This window comes from Tinamus guttatus, unplaced genomic scaffold (genome assembly GCF_059628265.1).
Source record: "Tinamus guttatus ecotype Peru unplaced genomic scaffold, ASM5962826v1 Tinamus_guttatus_pri_ptg001150l, whole genome shotgun sequence".
NCBI lineage: Eukaryota > Metazoa > Chordata > Aves > Tinamiformes > Tinamidae > Tinamus > Tinamus guttatus.
Window position 1 is genome coordinate 385,526 of NW_028289684.1, and position 20,728 is coordinate 406,253.

General features: G+C 46.6%; 1 protein-coding gene across 1 annotated transcript in view; it reads right to left on the reverse strand.

The window, feature by feature from the left end:
- The window catches only part of TOP1 (DNA topoisomerase I), a 60,557-nt gene extending 50,741 nt beyond the window's left edge, over positions 1–9,816 (reverse strand). Inside the window, exons 1-2 of the mRNA XM_088538702.1 lie at positions 9,663–9,816; positions 9,143–9,167 (exon numbers count right to left, since the gene is read on the reverse strand). Coding sequence (XP_088394828.1) covers positions 9,143–9,167; positions 9,663–9,695 — 58 coding nt within the window. The 5' untranslated portion in view covers positions 9,696–9,816. The remainder of the gene's footprint in view (positions 1–9,142; positions 9,168–9,662) is intronic.
- Positions 9,817–20,728: the final 10,912 nt, after the last annotated feature.

Below are 20,728 nucleotides of genomic sequence, written 5' to 3' on the forward strand. Positions count from 1 at the left end.
TTATGCTAGCCAAACCTCAGCAACCTCAGGTCCCCTCCGTAGTTGCTCAAAAAACGTGATTTTCAAATACATCTCTCAATACCTAAAAATCCACAGCACACATTTAAAGACTGACTTACTATATTTCAGAGGAATAAACAAAGAGTGCCCAATGATACCTCACACCCTCCCCGAGGTCTTTTTAGACCACCTCAAAGCATGTATCAAACAAGAAACTGCCAATTCAAAGGAAGATGAGCAGCCGTTTTGGCAAGTCTGGCCCTTGTTCAAACATTGCAGTGTAAGACTTGAGCAGTCATGTGTTGCCATCGATAAAAGGTTCACCTAAAGTACATCATCCTGGCCCTGAAACACAGGTCATCTCTCCCATGATATGTACAAAGGTAAAATTAAGAAGCTGACATTCAAATCAAAACGAAATTAAATCATCTTTCTTGGAATAGAAGAAAAGCTGCAACTAAAGGAAGAAAATGGGTCCTCTGTGACACTGTGCAAGTTTATATATTCACGAGGCAGAAGTGGTCCAGAGTAAATGATAAATGCCAGGCAAAGATAAATGCCAGACAAAAGCTATTGATACTTAGGCATTGTTCCATTTTTTAGAACTAGAACATTGTTCCAGTATTTTGTCGAGTCTTTATCATAAAGCTGTGTCTCTGGACTACGTCCATCAGAAGAATCTTTTTTAAACATTGTGAAACTTATTCCATGTGGATATTGATGCCCGCTTCTTCCAGGTGCAAAATTACAGTCACTTGGCTGACAGCAAAACAACTTCCATATCCATATCACATCGATCACATCGAGAGATCCAACACTTCAAGAGTTACAGAGCATTTGGAAGCTCACTCCAGAGCAGCAAGGAAAAATAGTGCTCATGCCTTAGCCAAGGGGCTTTAGACAGGACAAGCTGTAGTCAGTCTGACCCATGATGAACATGAGACATCATATTTAATTTCTTCCTATCACTCTATCACTTATTCCATAACTAACTGCATAATTCTCTGCTGGTGAGGTCCCAGACGTTTGCTGCAAAAATTAATAAGATGTTGCAAATCGACAATTAGGATTTCAGAAGAAGAAAGCAGCAAAGGGAAAATGCAAGATTTTGTTTTTTCTTACTCTACAGAGATTGTGTAAAATACTTCTTCCAAGTGACCCTTACTCTCCTATAATACTATCTCGCAGCTGAGAACATGAGGACATTTCTACAAAAGAACCTGTATCTGCTAAAACGCTCTACTTACCACCACACGCAGCTGGCAGATCTTCACTGCAGAGCAGAGCTTTGGAGGAGGCAGACGCACGGCCTCACCAAAGGTGAGCTCTACACACTGATCAAAACATTCCAGCGAGGCTGCGAGAACACCCCAAGCTTTCCTGAGGCAGAAATCAATCTCAGCCATGGAAAGATACTCCCAACCACAGAAATGCTCTGCTTCCGTGCTGAATCCCATGAATGACAATCTGTCTTTAACAGCAACCATCTATGTAGGACATAATTAAAAAAGCAAATCTACATTTTCCAGTGGGCACCATGAGCCTCAGCGCTCTGCAATACTCCCACAAAAGCAAGCTGGCCTTTCTGTAACACACCCTAAAAAAGCCCTCCTCTTCTTGCTCATGAAGGTACGTGAAGTAAAAAATACATACGTGCACACCCGCACAGCTCTAGTGTGCAGAAGCAATATGCTAACAGCTTGGGAACATGCACAAATACTCTTATGGCAGGGATAGTCAAAAAACACTGTTAAAAATCCCCTTTTCCAGCCACCAAGGTCCTCCCCAAATCTACCGATAAGTAGCTTTGTGGAAAAGAACTTCATGTGCCAAGAGACTGATGGGATCCCTTTATTAAAACAGGATTCCACCATCCTGGTGCATCGCTCTTTAATCACAACCACCCCAATTTCACAGATTATTCCCTTCAAGCTTAGAGAGGGAATATACGTAGTTGAGAAACAAAGATATCTTATTTTCTTGAACAGCTATTGTCTGCTGAGGGTGAATGACAAGCAACTACACTAGTTTTCCTATTATGCCTCCAATATTTGAGCCTGCACTGCCCCCATCCCATCAAGATCTGCATTTCAGATGCTTTCCAACACCAACTCCGAGGATTTCCAGGGCCGGAGTAAAGCCTGCTCAGTGCTCTCCTTCCTCGTGACTGTGTTGGACACTGGCTGCTCCCAAGCACACCGCAGTCTGTAGTACAGACTGTCTCTAAGCTGAGCTACTCCTGGGTCTGTCTCCTAGTGTCACCTTTCGGATTTCAGTTAGAGTCAGGAACAAAGGAAATCCCCGCAGGGTGAAGTGACCCACCCTTGTGTGGGCTACTTGTCTATTTTGCCTTTTCCACACAGAAATATTTGAGCAGGTATTGAAGCCAGGGGATGACAAAATTACACATCTGCACCTCTGCAATGAAACTTCAGTAAATTTATGGGATGCAATAACCACTGTCCCTTCTCTGCTCATCTATTCTCTTATCTAAAAAAAAAAAAAAAAGTTTGTCACTCACTGCTGTTAAGTATGTGTTACAAAAACAACAAGTTTTGGGAAGTCTCACAGCAAGCTCAGTTCCTTCCACTGTCAGTCTAGGTCTGGAGCTCTCACCTGTTTACAGCTAAGAAGAAAAAATTAAAATCCAAATCTCATTTTGAAAATACACCTATAAACTGACCCTTCTGCAGCCAAACACTTCTAAGAATTCCTTATTGCTTGGAAGATAGTAGGACACAAGATTTAACTTTACTTCTTTTATATCACCTCTTAAATGTCCTCACTGTGACATCAGTAGACACTAATGCAACTTAATAATAACCATAAAGATTAAGAATGAAAAAAGTTAACATTGGAGTTGGAAAAAAAAATCTAAAACTTATCAAATCCAGTAGAATTATTTCATATTTTTGTCAGCCAGTGCATTTTGAACGAATTCTGTGCTAAAAATGCTATAGCCTTATGCATGCACAGAAACCAATACTACAGCTTGTTCAGCTGAACTACTAACTAGCAGAGACCGTGGAGTAGAAGGGCTCTGCACAGAGCAGCACTTAAACACGGTGTTAATTCCAATGTTAAACCAGTGACAGTGGGAGCCACCAGAGGCCCATGTTACAGGAATTTAACAGGACTTCCCTAGAGCAGACAGTTAGTATCAGAATAAGGACACCAGCAAGTGGACATATCATTTAAAAGGAAACATTCTATTGTAGCAAACAGCTTGTTTTTAAGTTGAGATTTCCTAGCCCTTCTTTTGGAAAAGCAGGTCAGCAACAAACTCACACATTGCTGAAACAACAGCAAGTCCAGGTCCTTTCTCTTGTTCCCTTAACAGAAGGAAAAAAAAAAAAGGCATTTTGAAAGCCAACAGGGATACCTATTTAAACGCTGACAGTGCTGAACAGCTTGGAGCTGATAGTTATGCAGACAGAAGGCAGGGACAGGCATATTTGTCACATACTGCTGTCTCAGTCAAGTGAAACAGCCCCAAAAAACAAGGTGAGAAATATGATTTTCTTCAGTGAACGTTTTCTTTCAGAAACCTAAGACAATTCTTTAAAGACACAGGTAGCAGTGGAATATGTAATTGTAATTAGTATCCCACTCGTGTGATTTGGAACATGAGGCTTCCAATAAAAGTTGGGACAGTTTCTATAAAACTAGCAGCCGTACAGGCAATTCCAGCTAATTCGCTAGTAAATACTCCTCAATGACTGGAAGTCTTGCAAAGATATCTGAAATTGTATTAGCACATCCAGCTCAAGCAGAATTGAAAGAGGAACTATTCCACGCTGAAAAAAATACAGAAAAAAAATCTCCACTTGTTTCTTATGTTACTCATTTTCATAAATAAAGTTGCTGTATCATTAAAGTCCATCCTTTCAATCCAATAACTGAAAAACAGATAAACTGTCAGAGCTCTGCTGATTTTAGCAAAACTATGAAAATTTACACTGCAAGCAAGGCTCTGACAGTCTCTCTTTAAAAGGGCAGCAACTTGTGCTATTTCAGCAGGTATTACTTTAACAGGAATTCAGTGAAATCATTAACAGAGGAATTTGAGTCAATGAGATGTTAAGTACTTGCTATAATTACATATTATTGCCATTTCTGCTGACAGTGCAACTGAAGTGGTTGGAATTCAATGAACTATCCAACAAATAACTGAAGTCACAGTTGTAACTGAAATTACATCTCAATTTGTGTTCAAATCCTTCAATGCACTGTATGTAAAGCCATGTAAAAATTTGCACTTCTACATAAATATTAGAGTTTCACATCCAAAATTGTTTTAGAAATCAATCACAATAACCAGTCAAAATATCACCTAACACTGTAGTTAAAGAACTTATTATGAAAAAAATGCTAAAAGTAGGAAGTGTATGAGCCACTAGCCACCAAAGCAGATCTTCAATCCTTTTAGGTAATTCTGCTGAGCTCTAACAAAACCCAAACCGGCTGCAGCTAACAAATGCATTCAACTCCCCACTCCCACTAGAAGCCCATTAAGTTTTAACTGAACACAGGATGTTTCAAAGCAATTAACACAACAGACCTCAAAGTCTTTAGTAAAGCCATTCTGAGGCTACTCCTGGGCAAAAAAAAAAAAAAAAAAAAAAATCTCATGTTGCACCTGATACTTAAGAGCACCTTAACACCAAGATCTTAATTCACTTTTCACAGTTTTATTGATAATCTGGCATTTCTGAGATACATGTCAGAAGTGGTGAACTTTCTGCTCCGGACTCTCACTTGTAACAATCTGCAGATTCCTTTAGCAAAGCTACACTGTTACATCCTACAGCCCCTGCACCAGATCCGTGTGAAGAAAGCTTTGAAAATCAATGCCACAACAACAGGAAAAAAAAAAAAAAGGTGTTGGAAGTGGGGTCTAGTGCTAAATACTTTTAACAGACAACAGAAGCAGTTTCAGACTTAGAAGGACCCCAAACACTGTACTGGGTCCAGACTGTGAGCAGCACTTCTTACAATACAAGTTCATTGATCCCTTAACCTGTTGTCTTTTGGATCCCCAGCCAAATATTTTACATTTTAAAGCACTGCTGACATTGGGCTCCCCGGGGAACATGAAGACAGCCTTGCCCTCAGGTGTGCAGGATACAGCGCACAAGAGCTGGACTTCAAGCTTCCTAATTTTATCAATATTTTAGGACAATGGCACTCGGGTAATCACAGAGCCCTATGTCAGAAGCAGCCCTGTTTTTTAAACAGCACCAAAATAAAGTCAAAAACAAGAACAGGCAAAACACACACCTAAGCAGAGGCAAGTGGAAATGTAGTCTTCAGCAGGTTATTTCAAATCCATTAAATTTTAACTTTTTTTTTTTGTCTTGCTGCTTTGTTTTTTGGTAGTATTTAAATCCCCCCCTCCTTATTCACCTCTACCTTTTAAGTGCCCAGCTCTTTCATCGTAAATGAAAGACGGCCTTAATGCAAAACAGAAAACATGTGCTGAAATTCCATAACTCGCACCGAGCGCTCTCGCTGAACAAAGTAACTTAATTTCTCTCTTGCTCACTCCCCTTCACATCTTTGCCCTGATACACAAACGTGCTACATGGATGTACAAGGCAGCATAAAAGCCTGACACTTGCTGATGAGAATAAGGTACAGAAGCAAGAACAGCAGTGTTTTTTTTTTTTTTTTTTTTTTTAAGCAATCCTTCATAATTAAAGCAAGCCCTTCATTCTAGCACATTTGACTTACGGAAGCTATTTTGATGCTGACACACACACTTGAACCCTGTAAATATACTGTAACTTTTACTACAGTGAGATTGGTCCCAAACTGCATCTTAACAATATTGGTCAACTCAACCAGAGGATAAGCACCGGTTAGGGCGCTGACTTTTTATACAAAACACTGTTGAATTTTACAGAAGTTCTGCTCATGAACTGATGAACAGCAACACACTCCATTATATGGCAGGAAAAGCATGAAAAACATTACACTAAACTGCTGTTTAGTAGCTTTGGACTGATTGTTATTGCTTTGCCAAAAAAAAAAAAAAAAAATCCAGTGCATTCCACAAACACAGTAACAGAACCCAAACTCAAGATAAATTCCCTTTAGTCTCAATACTGTTTGCTGTAATAAGAAGGGATTTATAGATGAAATTCAAAATTTTACAAGTCTAAATTAATGAGATTCAAACAAGTTTTGCATCTCAAGTGATTTGCAACTTATTCAGAAGACAGGAAAGGGAAAAAAATAAAATCTCCTTTCACAAGTTTGTAGTTGCGCCTTAAAATTCACATCTGCTAAAAATAGGCTAATTTTATGGACCAAGCTGCACTTAGTTACACATTTCCCTTCTACAGTGCCACAGACTGTAAGGATGGAACTTGAAAAGGGCTGTTTAAGTATAATATTGTCTGGGAATGGCTTCCAAAGAGCCACTGCTACAACTGAACATGGAGAAGTCTCGGCAGCATAAACCACTGCCAAAAATATAGCTAAGGTGAAAAAATAAAAACTCACTACGGCCAAATTAAACAGGAGGGAGAATCCGGATATTCAGATGGAATGCAACTTACCCAAGCTGGAATTTGCCCAGGACACTCTTGTTAGAGTGATCTGGCTATTTAATGACAAGAAATAGCCAAGAACATGTATTTACAATTGGCAGCATCTCTCACATCTAATACTCTGCCGCTACCAGTGAAACTGATGTCTGATCAGACCTAGGGTCCTGGCTACAACCAGGGTGCTCCTTGGGGACCTCCAATCATCTAACAGGCCCATTCCCACCCACGTTACTACAGTGGCAACATCTTTGTTTACTCAAAACCCCACACAGTAGGTCCACTGACCAAGATATGAGAGATTTGTAACATGAAATTTCAAAGTGCTCTATCCTTGCTACAATCCAGAAGTCACCTAAAACACTTTTTATTAACAGAACCGTTTACTGCTGGTACACTCAGATCTTAGCACTAGTCAGCACCAACCACAAACCTTCACCTCCCCCTAACGTAAAGGGAAAAAGATGACTTGGCTCTACTGTAAGAGCTATCTGACAATAACCAAAGTACCAACCAGTCTGAACATCTGGATAAAATAATCCGAGATTCCTACCTTATCTTTGCCCCGAAACAGGATTAAAACAAGAACAAGCTCTCATCTATGCCTAGAAGAGAACTGATATTCTCACAACAGTGTGTGACAGAACTGACAAAAGCGCAAGGTGCTCCTGTGCAGAAGAAACAAGCCAGGGTAAAAAACAAACGTCAGAGCAAAGGGGGGTGGCTGGTTTTCAGGAATATCAGTCTTGGTCACAAGGTCAGAAAGGACAGTGACTGCATGGCAACATTCCCTTGCAGAACTAACACGTCTCATCACTGAAGTTTTGGATTCCAGGGAGCTCTGATCAGCCACAATGATGCTTTGTGACAGTTTGGTGTGCTTGATTCACCCGTAATGCACTTTTTCCATCTATATGTCTTATTTCAGAAACTGTGTAATGACTTCCTTCAACCCATGGTAAAAATCGGAATCAGAGGGGTTAAGTGCTGTATGCCTAAAACTCACTTAAGAATAAAGCAACACCTAGTCACAATGGAAGAGAAAAACTCTTAATATGTGCACTAGAAGTTACAATGGAATAGCCAAAAATGCATCACTTCCCCTATTTAAAACAGTTACTGAAGCTTTCCAGGGGTTACTTTTCCCTAAGTAGAAGTGACCATTTGCCAAATACTTCTCAGCACAAGGCTACAAATATTCCAATACATGTTTATATTAAAGTTGCTTCAAGAATTCCTGCCATATATTTGGGGAACTCTACTTCTCCCTTTCTTCTGTTAAATGCTGTTCATTTCACAGCAGCTTCAGAGTTGAAAGCAAAGTTTGGAAACTGCCTATGTGAAACCTCATGCTGCTACTGCACACACAATCACACCAATGAATGGATAGAGGAGCACACGAACGTGGATCTGTAAATATTTACATGCAGTAGCTTGCAAAGCAACCAGGCACACGCACATTGTGCAGAAAGGTGTGCTGAAAATGAGCCTTGCTGGGAGGTTGCATTCAGCCAAGCTAAGGTGTCTTCCCTTCAACCCTTTTTGTCCTCTGCCATCTCAGCAGTTAAGGGACAGCTCTGAGCTCCACAGGGATCCCCAGCAGTGCGACAATAACCCATGCACACAAAGATGGGTTTTTAGCTCCTCTTCCACCCCATACCATGCCAAAATCTGGCACACTGGGAAGAACACAATTTGCCTACTTAAAAAAAAAGAAAAAAAAAAAAAAGCAACACTCCCCCCAAAAAAGTCCACAGCCATCAGGCTTCGTAAAAAACTTAATTATGCATATATATAGACACATTTGTAGAAGACCTACCAGTTTTTATACGTAAGCTTTCTAACCAAAATGTGCATTCAGCTTGCAAACTTTCTGAAGTGATGCTGCCTACCTTTCTGGAAATGTCTACACCACTTTTTTTTTTTTTAAATAAGCCTTTTCTTTTAATTAACAAGCCCCACCCAAAAAGGTAAAGTTGCATTAATTAAACAGCGAGGAAAGGGCTCAAGAGTGCTCTTAAAATGGATGCAGCAGAATCCTTTCAAGAGCAACATGTTGCAATCACCTTTCATTTTAGGGGAAGGGAGGGATTCCCTGAAAGGAACTGAGCAGGGGAGCCGTGGGGGGGAGGGCGGCTGCGATAAAAAGAAAAAAATATATGTATATAGAGAGAAAGCGGCTCGGGGATTTGTTTTAGCAAAAAAATACGTCGCTGTTCTGCCTGCTCCGAAGAGGCTGCTCGGCGGAGGCTCCTTGGGGCAGCGCGGCGAGGAGGAGAAGCAGAGAAAGGCGCACACAGAGCGGAGAGGAGAAAAAGAAAATGGCGCAGAGACTAAGTCCCGACCGTCGACAAGGCGACTTTCCAGGGAGCAACGGGGGCCCAAGGGGCGGCCGGGGGCGCGGGGCGGGCGCGCAGCGGGCGCCTCCGCAGCCGCCTCCGTCCCGTGCGGGGGCCGGGGGGGCGGCGGGCGGCGGGCAAGGGGCGCCGGGGGCGGCTCGGTGGGAACAATGGGCCCGGTGAGCGCGGAGCCGGGACTTAGTCTCTGGGACGCCATGTCTGTGCGCGCGCCGCCTCGCTCGCTCCACTCACCGTTGGCTCGGAAATCCGCCTCGATCTGCGGAGAGGGGAGACAGGGGGAGACACCGTGAAAATGCCGTCCCGCCACCGACCGAGGACGGGGCGGGGGGGTCCCTAACGGGTGGGGGCGCGATGGGGTTTCTCCCCCCACCTCCCTCCTCCACGCGCTTAAATCCTCATTTTTTTGAGGGAATTAAAGCACAAATGAGAAGGACTCGGCTCGGCAGGAAGCGGCACCCGCGCAGCCCAGGGGCGCTGCCCCCCCCGCCGAGCCCCCTCCCCTCCGCCCGGGCCGCGGCCGCGCACGGTCCTCCCGCCCCCTCTCTCCCCCCCCAGCCCCGCCTGGGCCCCGACCCGCCAGGATGGAGCCCCGGGGGCAGCTCGGCCTGACAGGGCCCCGCGCGAGGGCGGCCGCCGGCCGAGAGGGCAGCGGCGCCGGGCGAAGGCGGAATGGAGCCGACAGCGAGGGGGGCGACGGGCCCCGCGGCCTCCCGGAGAGCGCGGCTCGTTCTGCCCTCGCGAGGGCTCTCACCTGGGAGTCGTTGTGCAGGTGGTCGCCGCTCATGCCGGAGGAAGGCGCGGAGCAGAGAGGAAAGGAGAGGCGAGCGGCACGGCCGGGGAGCCGGAACGCGACGGGGAGCGCGGCGCCCTGGCCCCGCAGCGCGTTGTGTAACAGACTAAGTCCCGATTTCGGCGCACTGCGCACGCGCGCCGCCTTTTACCCGCGGGGCGGTGCCAACCGGCCGTTACGGGGAGCGTTAGGGCGGGGCGAACCGGGAAACGGCCGCTCCGTCCCTCGCTCCGGGCCACGCCCTTAATATTTGCATGCGGACCACGCCCCCGCCTCGCCGCTGCCCTCCGCCGCTCGCTTTTTTGCATATCCGGCCCCGCCTCTCCCTCCCGCCCCACCATTCGCGTGGCCAAGAGATGGGTCATTTGCATAACCCCTCCCCCTGCTATGCAAGGAACCCGGAGCATTGTGTAAGGGCCCGTGCCCCGCTGGGCGCGCAGTGCGCGTGCGCCCCAGGTCACCCCGCGCGCGGCAGCGCCTCATTTGCATACGACGCCCCACCCGCCCGTGGCGCAGGCCCCGCCCTCCTGGGGAACATGGCGGCGCCCTGCGGCTGGAGCGGGGAACGGGCCGGGGATGGGAGCCTTTCCCGCGCCCCGTGCCCTACCGGGAAATGTATATATACATAACACATATGTATATTTTATATAATATATATTTATATATAGCATATATATACTTCTTTACCAGCCTGACTACGTGTTTGTACTAGGGAGGAACACAGAGGCCATTGTATCCCCCAAAATATCCCCACAGCGCTAGGTGCAATACTAGTGTCCTGTATCCGGGCAAAAATCCCCTGTATCCAGGCAAAAACGCTGCTAAGCAGACATGTGGATGGGGTGGATTTGGGACGAGATTAAAGGCAAGGACAGCAAACAATGGGGTGTTGCAAACTGGAGCTTTCTGCTCCAAAAAAGAACCAGTCAGCAACATTTTTTTTCTTGTGTAAACAGACCCTTAAATGTTTTTCTTAGAGGGGAAAAACAAAACAGAGTCTTCTCTTTTAGCCAATGTGAGAATGAATCATGTGCCTCCCCTGCAACAATAAAGGAGCCTCCTCAAACCCGAATCCGAAGGCACCTATTCCCTGTGCGCAGCAGCTTTTCCAAAGGGCTTTCTGGCCAGTGAGCTGGAGGGCAGGTTCAGCTGCATGGCCCGGACGCGTCTCCCAGGGCTGTCCCCACTCTTGGAGCTCCCACCCAGTGCCACGACACAGACTTTGCCTTTCCCCGGCTTCTTTATACAACCAGGGCTTTGATTTGACACTAAAATAATCCAGTGCTGCCAGGCTCAAGCGATACCTCAAAACGTAAGCGGCGACAGCAGCTACCTATTTGCACTGCGTATTTATATCCTGTAAAGGGAAAACTCTGTCACTTTCTTGCCATCTTCAGAAGAGGATCTGAGGACTTCCTTTTTTTTACTGAGAGCAGGCAAGTATTTCAGGCTCCAGAGCTCTATATTATGCAAACCGCTTTAGTCACTGTTAGATTTTTAAGTATAAATATAATGAAAGGGCTGTTTCAGATACACCTCTCCTCTTGGAAGAGGTGTTTGCCCCTAGCTTGCAAAAATAGAAGGGGCTTTGATTTTGGAGCAGCCGAGGGTGCAAGGCCATCCTCATTGCTGCATGGAGGCAGGGGGGAAAGCAGGGAGCAGCTGTGTCCTCGGATGTGGCACAGCTTGTGAAGGGCTGTTACCTCCAGTTCTGGGCATTAGAAATTCCTAAAAGCCCTTTCCCCTGAAGCAGCAATTTCATTTTGTGTCTTGTTTATCTGCAGCTTCCCAAGACGTGCTCGGGTGGCCTTGCTGTCTCACATGAGAAGAACCAGCTGCGCCGCCTCACTGCCTGCAGCTGCAGCCAGCCCTGCTTGGAGGAAGGGATCGTTGCCTCTTTGAGCAGCTGCCCCCCTCAGAGGCGCTCGCAAACACCCTTTGAGTTGCAAAAGGGAGGTCTCGAGAGGCAACGGAGGTGCAGGGCTGCCCCATCTGAGCTGACAACCAGATACCACAGCTCTGAATGGAGTAGAGACCTTCCCAGGATGTTAGCTGGGACACTAATAAGGACCGTGGTACCTGGGACAGAGGGGTTAGTGACAAACAGAACCCTGTGCCACTCCTGTGAGCGCTGCGCTTGTGGTGAAGCAAACCTCAGGCGGAGATGTCCGTATCCAAACCAGGTACGAGAGCTTCCCAAAGATCATCTGCTGTGTCCTGTCTTGCCTGTCTCCCGTAGGATGCAGGGAGAATTGTAACTTGCGCAAAGGTGAATTCAGCTGTAACACCTCTGCAGCTGCAGACGTTGCAACAATCTGGGAAAACAAAGAAGCAAACAAAGAAGCTTTGAGACGCCGTGCAAATTTTCAGGGACCGTTGTTCCTAGAGAGGACAAAATGAAGAGAAAGGCCTGTACGGGAAATGTAGCCCCTTATAATCACCCCTTTCAAAGGCAAGGGCTGGCAGTGAGAGGGTTAATGCAATTAGGCTGCTTCCCTGGCAAGACTGCACACCCCGGAAGATAAATGGGGGACGGTGGCACCTCTGAGTGCTGTGGTCTCGCCCTGTCTCTCTGAGGGCTGCCCGGGATGGCAGTATATCACCATCAGGTTAATGTAGCCTAGGTGATTGCTTGCAAAAAGAAACGTCTGGAAACACGCTTAAATTAAATCGTAAATCGTCCTGGGTATAAAATCTGTAGGAAACCCTCCAGTTGTCGATGCTGGCAAATTGTGTGTTTGATTTGGGGTACTTGGGGCTTCTCCTTGTGATCGCTCAGGATGCCCATTTGGGGGAGAGGGAGGTAAGTGCCCTTTTTCTTTTTTCCTTTGCAGCCGAGACACTGCCTTGGGGTGGGATCTTACGCTGGTTCCAGGCCATGTCCCTGCGCAGAGATCTACAAGAGGAAACCCCAGGAACCCCCCTGCCCAGACCAGACCCACGTCCACGCCGTGGTTGCAGCCTCCTCTTCCACAGCGCTTCTTCCTAAAAGCTGGAGCGGGGAGCTTAGGTGACAAACAGCTTCCCCAGAGCTGCATCCTTCAGTCTGCACTCAGCTGCCTGGCTTTCAGGGGCCTTTGCCCAAGGGTTATGTGGGGTTGTTCACTCGCCAGCTTCCCATGCAGGATGTGGGGTGGCAGCTGGTCACCCTTGCCAGGCCTCGGCATGGAGGCAGGTGGGAGTGGGGCCATTTCACATCCGTTTCTGACTCAAAGTAGGTCACCTGCCAGCACCAGCTGGCAGCACTGGAGCAGATAGCAACTAGCTCAGGCTCTGTTGTGTCAGGCCCAAAAAGCTGAAGGTAAATGCTCTACATTTACATCTACAGAGGCTCTAGGGCCTCTGTAGGACATGAAATCTCTGCCTCCAGGCTCCTGGGCCCTCCCTAGCCCTCTTTCCAAGTCATTACCTTGCTTCATATGAAGCTACGTGCACAGTGTTGCTTGCATTGATTCTCTTTTATATTCAATTTATTTTGTTATGCAATGCATTTTAAGTTTCAATGCAAATCAGCTTTTGAAATTAAATGCAATTCTTTCCTGATAGTTTTGATTACAGTATCCAAAGCTCAGGCCGTTGACCACTTTCAGAATGCAAGAGGAGATCCAATGCTGTCAACTCTTCTGATGTTGTTGGCAGTCCTAGGATGTCCCAAGTTTGCTCCTTTGGTTTTCCTTGACATTATTTCATAAGATTTTTCATAAGAGTTTTCGCTGCTTAGAGGCAGCAGCAAGTTTCTAGCCTTTGAGTTTTAGGGTAAGGAGCAGAGGAAATTTTTAAGATGTTGTCAGGAGTTTTGAGTTCTAATGTGTCATTTGTAAAAGGTTTAGTTAGAATGGCTATATTTTTAGTCTACAGTTCCTCCACGACTAGAGAGACCTGCCTGATGCACAGGATTCCAGATCAGTTTGATCCTAGAATTGCTAGAACAGTGACACTTGTACAAAATAGGAATAGTTAGATATAAAAATCCTGTCTCTTATTTCATTAAGATAACTTGCACAAAACACTCATATCTATCATGTGCTGTTGAATACTTTGAAACAGAATGATCTCCATGGTTTGATGGCTTTTTGTTTTCTGCTTTAATAAACCACTGCAATTATTCACAGTTTTATATGTATGGCAGGGGAGCAAATTAAGCAGAAATAGCAGATACCATTGTGAGTGGTAGCTTTCAAAGGTCATTTTTAATTACCGAGTTTCACCTGGGAAGGGAGAGACTTGCAAAAATCCCAGGAATTATTAATTAATCACAACTGATACCAGTTGTGCTGTACTGTGAGAAAGGTTCTATTTGGTGCCCTCATTTGCTGATGCTGAAATAGCTAGGAGTGGCACAAAGGTTGGTAGGCGACATAAAAAGGGATGAAGAGGAGAGTGTTTGGATCATTTTCTATGGAGTAAATAATATACATTTGCTCACCGAGTCAGCTAACATACACAAAACCCACGTACGTCCTTACTGAATGTTTATGGCTGCTTGTATGACCATTGCCTAATGTCCTGTGCGAATATTCCCCTATGCCACGTTGCCTCCCTGCTCAAATAAACGTGCCTGCAGCGCCAGGAAAGCTGCAGACAGGACCCAGCTCCAGCCAGTCCTAGTTTTACTGCACACAGAAATGCCCTGGATTTGGGGAAGAGGCTGCCCATCCCCTGGCGCTTGGCAGGCCCGGGACAGCCCCCGCTGCACAACGTGGCAAGCGCAGGAGGCAGCAGCACAGCGCGCAGAGCTGCAGCGTTGCAAGTATAACCGAGATGGGGAACCAGTTCTTGTAATCGGGACCTTGGAATGAATTTCTAGCAAATTTAGGCTACTTGGTTTCACTTTTTTATCTCCTTAGGCTGATTTCATTGCTATTTCTTACGCAGTAACATAGTTCTGTAATGTGAATTCCCAACATCGCAAGGAAAGGATCCAAACATTTCTATTCATATCAGAATCCCTATTAAAAATTACTCGGAGTTAAATTTGGTACCCACAGTTATTAAATGGAGTTCCTTCACTGTATAATGAGATAATATTTCTCCTGTCTGGAGTGTTTTCCATCCAAGGGAAAGAAAAATCCCCATTTTGGGAAAGAAACTGCTCACTTGGAGCACTTCCATTTCTGGAGTTGCACCACATGAAGAATGCTGGGCCTAGCTCCAGGAGAGCTGAGCAACCTAAACCCATCCAAGACCTACGGGAGCTCTGATACTCATCAATCAGAGCACCAGGCTGGACGTATCCCAGAGACAGCTCATTCTAAGCTGGAGGGCCCTTCTGAAATGCTGCTGTTGGAATAAATATATAAATAAAACACTAACGTTGCTCAAATTCATGGCAGAGCTGAAAATATAATAGGAGGTCATAGCAAAAAGCCTAGATGCTGTTGTGACCAGGGAGAGACCCCCGGGACCCACAATTAAGGGCACCTTCCTGTCCCTGCTCATCCCACTTCTGCCAAAGCTCCTCAAGCTGCTCCCTCTGCATCCAAAATCCTCCTCCTGGATCCACTGCCCAAGTGCCATCGAAGGACTCTTGGCCCTGCATTAACGTGGGGACTTTGATAGGCAAAGTTTAGCCGGTAGCTGAACAGCAGGAGCCGCTGCGCTCCCAGGACTGTCCTTAGTCTTGTGGGCTGGAGGGAAGCGTGAGCTAACATAGGTGCCCTCAGAATTAGCCTTAACGAGGTGCCTTAACGACTTAGCCTTTAGTCACAGGGGCAACCTGGGGATCTGTTAATGCTTCACTAGCTCTGGTGGCCCTGGGCACCCCAGCCTCCTGGGGCAGAGGGAAGGCCCCAGGCCCCACAGGCCGCAGCAGCCGTTGGCTCGTGCCCTGGTGGAGACCTTCCCTTGGGTGAGCCTCACCACCGTGACCACACTTCCATGTTGCAGCTTTTGCTGCAGCAGGAGGCTGCCGTGGAAATGCTGCACCTCCATCTGCACATGGAGCCTTTAGCACCTGTCCTTACACCAGTGAAGGCTCCACTCAAATACCTCCTCCAGCACAGAAGTGGCTTTGTGCAGCTTCACCAGCACTTGCAGCTCTTTCCACACGTCCTAGCTCTCTCGGCTCTTGGTGGTGACTCCAAGACTTGGCAGCATGTAGGATTTCAGCAGGATGGTGCAGGGTCAGTCCTCTTCAATGGCTCTTCTCAGCTCAGTGTGACAAGCTCTTAACTCATCAGAAAATCAAGACAGAAGGATTACCCCAAGCTAACAAGCAGTAAACTGTTCCCCAAGAAGGAGCCATCCAGCTGGGATTAAACCCTCACCACCAGCCCTACACTAAGGACAACCTGCCCTGTATCACTTCAAGGCCTCTCTGCTTTCATTATTCATCTGGCAAATGAGGATCACGGCTTAAACCACAGGCAGGTGATGGGGTGTGAGGTGCAGGTGTGGGAATCTCTGCTAATCAGGTGAGAATGAGTCAAGGAGTCAGGGTGGTTCCAGGTTTGACCTCATCAGTCTGAATAACAGGGCCATTACAGAGCAGAGGTAGTTCAAAGCTGGGGCTGCTAAGTGTCACCCTCTCAGCAACTGTGGGGCCGTGCTGACCATCCGCTCACGATGGAAGTGCATCCATCAGATCGTGTCAGGCCTGGGTGCAGATCCTTGACTCTGCACCAATACTGTGCAACAAAACAGGGGCAGGAGCAGACCAAGGACATTCCTGTGCTCCCTCCCAGCTGGACACCCAGGCTCCTTGCGCGGAGCTTCTCTCACTCGCCCCGGTGTGATGGGACATCCTTTGCATCCTTAGTCTTGATGTGTCAGTGCTTGCACAGGGGATAAAGGTCCCTGAACAGTGAGACCTGGTCTCTAGGTTTGTTTTAGCCCAAATATTCCCAAGGGGATATGAGCCCATGCAGGCCTCTCCCAAACGTGGGATGAAGCTCTGGAGCAGGTGGCTCCTACACCAAGAGCATGCTGCATTTCCCTCCAACCCGTGGACAGAAAACACTAACACACTCTACCTTGAGATGAAGTGTTCCCATGACAGGTCAAAAGATTTTTGCGACAGGCCTAAGAGGTCTAACCCCTCTTCCAACTATTACAGTCCCCTTATTGGTTAAGGCTGCTAATTCATTAGTTTTGTAATTATTTAACATGGTTTTAGCCAGAACATGAGCCTCACCTAGAATAATGTGCCACCTTAATATTGCAAGATACCAAACCCAAGATATACCAAACCCTGAGAGTGAAACCCATCCAGAAATCCATCAGAACCACAAGTGGAAATAACTAGTTTAGTGTGATTTTGTCAAAGAAGAGGTAATGAAGATACTTTGCAAAGCAAATCAGTCTCAAATAATTAATGAAAATCCAAATGATTATGAGACAGATTTTTAAAATAATGAGGTTTTAATTAGAAAAAAATACTTGGTCTTTTAACCGAACAATCTTAACAAGATTACAAAATCTTACTTTTATTTATTTGTTTTTGGGTGAGTTGTAAACCTCAGGGGTCCCTGAAAAGTCCTTAGACTCTTCTGGAACATTAGTGTATGTATATATATATACATATATATATATATATTCTCCTAAAGAAGTCCTTATAAAATAAAAGTGCAAGGTGGATATTGCCAATGTCAAGGTTTTCATAGTCTGTTTCAAAAATCTACATCCCAATTACAATGAGATTGCATGTAAAATAATAAACTTAATCTGCTTTTCGAATTCTTAGCACTGATGCCTTGAAGGTGCTTTTTTATTGCCATTTTGTATGACGAGGTGGAATAGAAACTTAGACCTGGTCTGCTGAATATAGCTACACTGATTTGATATAGCAGCAAATCAGTTTAATTAGATCAGTGTTTAGACCTTATCTGAGTGCTCCTTCATATTGGGAGTGACTTAAACTACTGGGGATTTACACCTTTAGGCTGGAGAAAATAAAATAATAATAAAAAAAACACAGCTGCTGAATAATAATAAAAAAAAGTGTTAAAGAACCTTGAAAGGTCTTTCCCCTCTGGTCCTTTTTCAGGCCCACACTGCAGAGCAGGCAGGTTAGGCATGAGGAGCTGCTATGACTGCCCGTGTCGGTGAGGTGGTGTTGCTTCTGGGGCAGCAACATCTGGATCCAGGTCACCCTGCTTTGATGCCCAGCAGAACGCAGAGCAGGTGTCCTCTCTATGTGTACATATGTGTAGATACACGTATAAAGAGAACACAGATAAAAGCTCTTGCAACTTCAGAGGGCTCAGAAGCTCTGGAGATGAGTTACGGGTACCAAAGAGAGGCTCTGTGGTGCCCTCCAGCCCGAGGTGATACCCCAGCCCTGGGATGCCTCGCTTCCCGGGCAGAACTCTGCTATTTGCTGGCCAGGAGAGGGAAGCAGCAGCTCTGCTCCCGGCGGGACATGCTGGTCCCCAGGCCGTGTGGTGCTGACCTGGCACAGGCCGCTCCCGAGTCGCACTCCAGAGTATTTCCCAGGGCCTGAGCCAGTGGCCAGGCCTCGCTCGGACGGGCACACGGTGCTGGGCCCTCCCTGCCACCGGGCCCATGCACTTTCAGGACTGAAAGGGAAGGAAGCCAATCTCCTTCTTAAAGTGCCTCAGAGGAAAAAGTCCTGCAGGGGACATGGGTTTTGCTGTTGGGCTGGCAGTGCGGGAGAGCCAGCGAAGCTGAGATGCCACTCAAGAAGCTTCAGGTAGTGGAAACCAGGAGAAAGGAGGCAGGTTCTGCTCTCACCAGGGTCCAAACGGGTGGCCTGGCCTTGGCCGTGGGTCTGCGGTCACCCTGGATGTACCCACTTAAATCCCTCAAGCCCCACTCTTGTCCCCACTGCTTGTCGATTTTCCATCCTTTTCCCGGTTCTACCTGCAGTAAATAACTCCTATCAGTAACATCTACCTCAACAACCAGCCCCTCTGCACCTCGGGCTGTGGCCACCAGCAAGGCACACGGTGAGAGCTGGGGCAGCCTGCAGAACCGCGAACATCTGGATCACGCTGGTCCAACACCTGCCACAGGCCTGCTCCGGTGGCGAGGTGGATGAGCAGGGACGTGGTGTCCCCTGCACCACTGCTGAGAGCTTCCAGGATTCACCGCCCAAAAAGCTCGTGGCTGAGCACACCTGCATGGCTTTGCCCGCTTTCACATGGATTTTCTTTTTGTAACCCAAAACTTTCAACTCTTTTTTATTTTTTTGCATTTCATTCATCTTGGTGGATGAAAATAGCCTACACAGTTTCACTTCCTTTTTTTTAATCTTTGTTTTCTAAATCATCAGTTTCATTCTCAGACAACCTCTTTGCTGCAAAAAATAAACTTGGCTTTAGATTAAGAGCTCTATCTTAGTTTAAAAGCTACTGGGAGCGCGTCCCAAGTGAGTGTTACCTCCATGTGCCTTCTGAATACAAATCCTCTCTATGCTCCCTGACTGCCAATTCCTGCCCTTAGCCAAAAGCTGACATTGAGGGATAAATTTCAAGGGCTTCTTTCTGCAATTAATAACCTGAACAGCAGAAGTACTCCTGAATCTTCAAAACTCACTCTGACCACAGAGCAGCTGGGGAGGTTGCTTTGCATGCACAAGAGAGATGGCTCCAACCCATGGAGCTCGACCATGGAGCACAAATCACCGCTCCCTTCTCTCTCTTCCAAGGTTGCACACCATGTGCAAAGTTTCCAGCCACAACATAAAAATGGAACAGTGTCGTAACTTCAGATAAAAATACATACTCCTTAGTTATATATAGCTATGTACATACGTGCAAAGGCAACAAAACCTGTGAGCAAACACATGATATGGCCCTGTCTTTAAAAGCAAGACAGGGAAGCCGTGTCTGTTAACACAGGAAGGGAGAGGGAATCCAATCGGATATTGCAGGTGAAGAACAACTGTTAGAAGTGACTGAAATCCAAACTGCGAGAAGTCTTTCCTGGCCGCTCGGGGCTACGACCTCTTTCTGGCCGCAGGCTGGAGCGGGATGGGAGCCGGGTTTGCGCCCAGCTGCGCTGTGGGGATGAGCCCGGCACACGGGGACAGGGACCCGGCTTCCCAGGATGGCCGTGCTAGGGAGCAGGCGGCTCCGAGGTCAGTCCCGGCCCCTCCTTGTGCTGCTGCGGGCCCCCCTTTTGGGTCCCTGACCGCCACCAAGTTCCTCAGTGCCTGCTTGAGTCCTTCCACGCTCAGGCCAGCAATAAAAATAAATGAGGAATCACAGCTCTAAGCAGGCAGAAGAGGCTGTTTAGGAGCTAAGATTTAGTTACTGCAAAAACAGGGTTGTAACAGGAGTCAATATTTTTATTCTTTTCATCTGCATTTAAAAATGTCACTGTAGGGGCTTTATTACTATTCAGAGAAACACCCACCTTGAGCTTTTCAAATGGCGATCCTGCTGCATGCATGGAAATTGGAGATGATCTCCTGCTGCACGGACGCTGCCCATCCAAATTTTGTCATCCCAAAGAAACTAACTGTGGGGGTACCACCCTCCACCTGAAATGCTCATTATAGATCAACTTCTCTGCTTAGGTCCACAACTCTTAAAATCAATCTATCAATACCCAAGTTTCCCCCAAACACTACTCCGTATTAATAAATAATTACTACATAGCCCAGGGCACAAGTTCCTATTCTAAATTGCTCTTTTTGCTACCATTTTGGGGTAGCATCCATGGGGTGACTGTCTCGGCTGGGCCTCTCCTTTTAGAGGCAGCACAAATGGAGGACCAGGAGATAACTGCAGCCCCAAAAGGGTGTTTTTTGGGAAGTTCCCGTGACTCCTGCACATCCCAGAACCTTACTGCAATGGCACGAGGGCCTCATATGAGCAATGCGTGTGGCCAGAGTATGGGCAGTTGTTATTACACATGAAAAGAGTCTGGGGCCTGGAAACAAACCCTTGGATTTTTCCCAGGGCGATGTGCTTTTAGGAGAATAACAAACAGAGGATCGCAGAGGGCTTTGTCAGGTCAGGCACCATCTGGTCTCTCATTCTTGGCTCCAGTAAGACTGAAGGCCTTGTCCTCAGCCCACCATTGCTCTTGGAAACGGTTAGCATATGTGTAGGCTCTTGGCA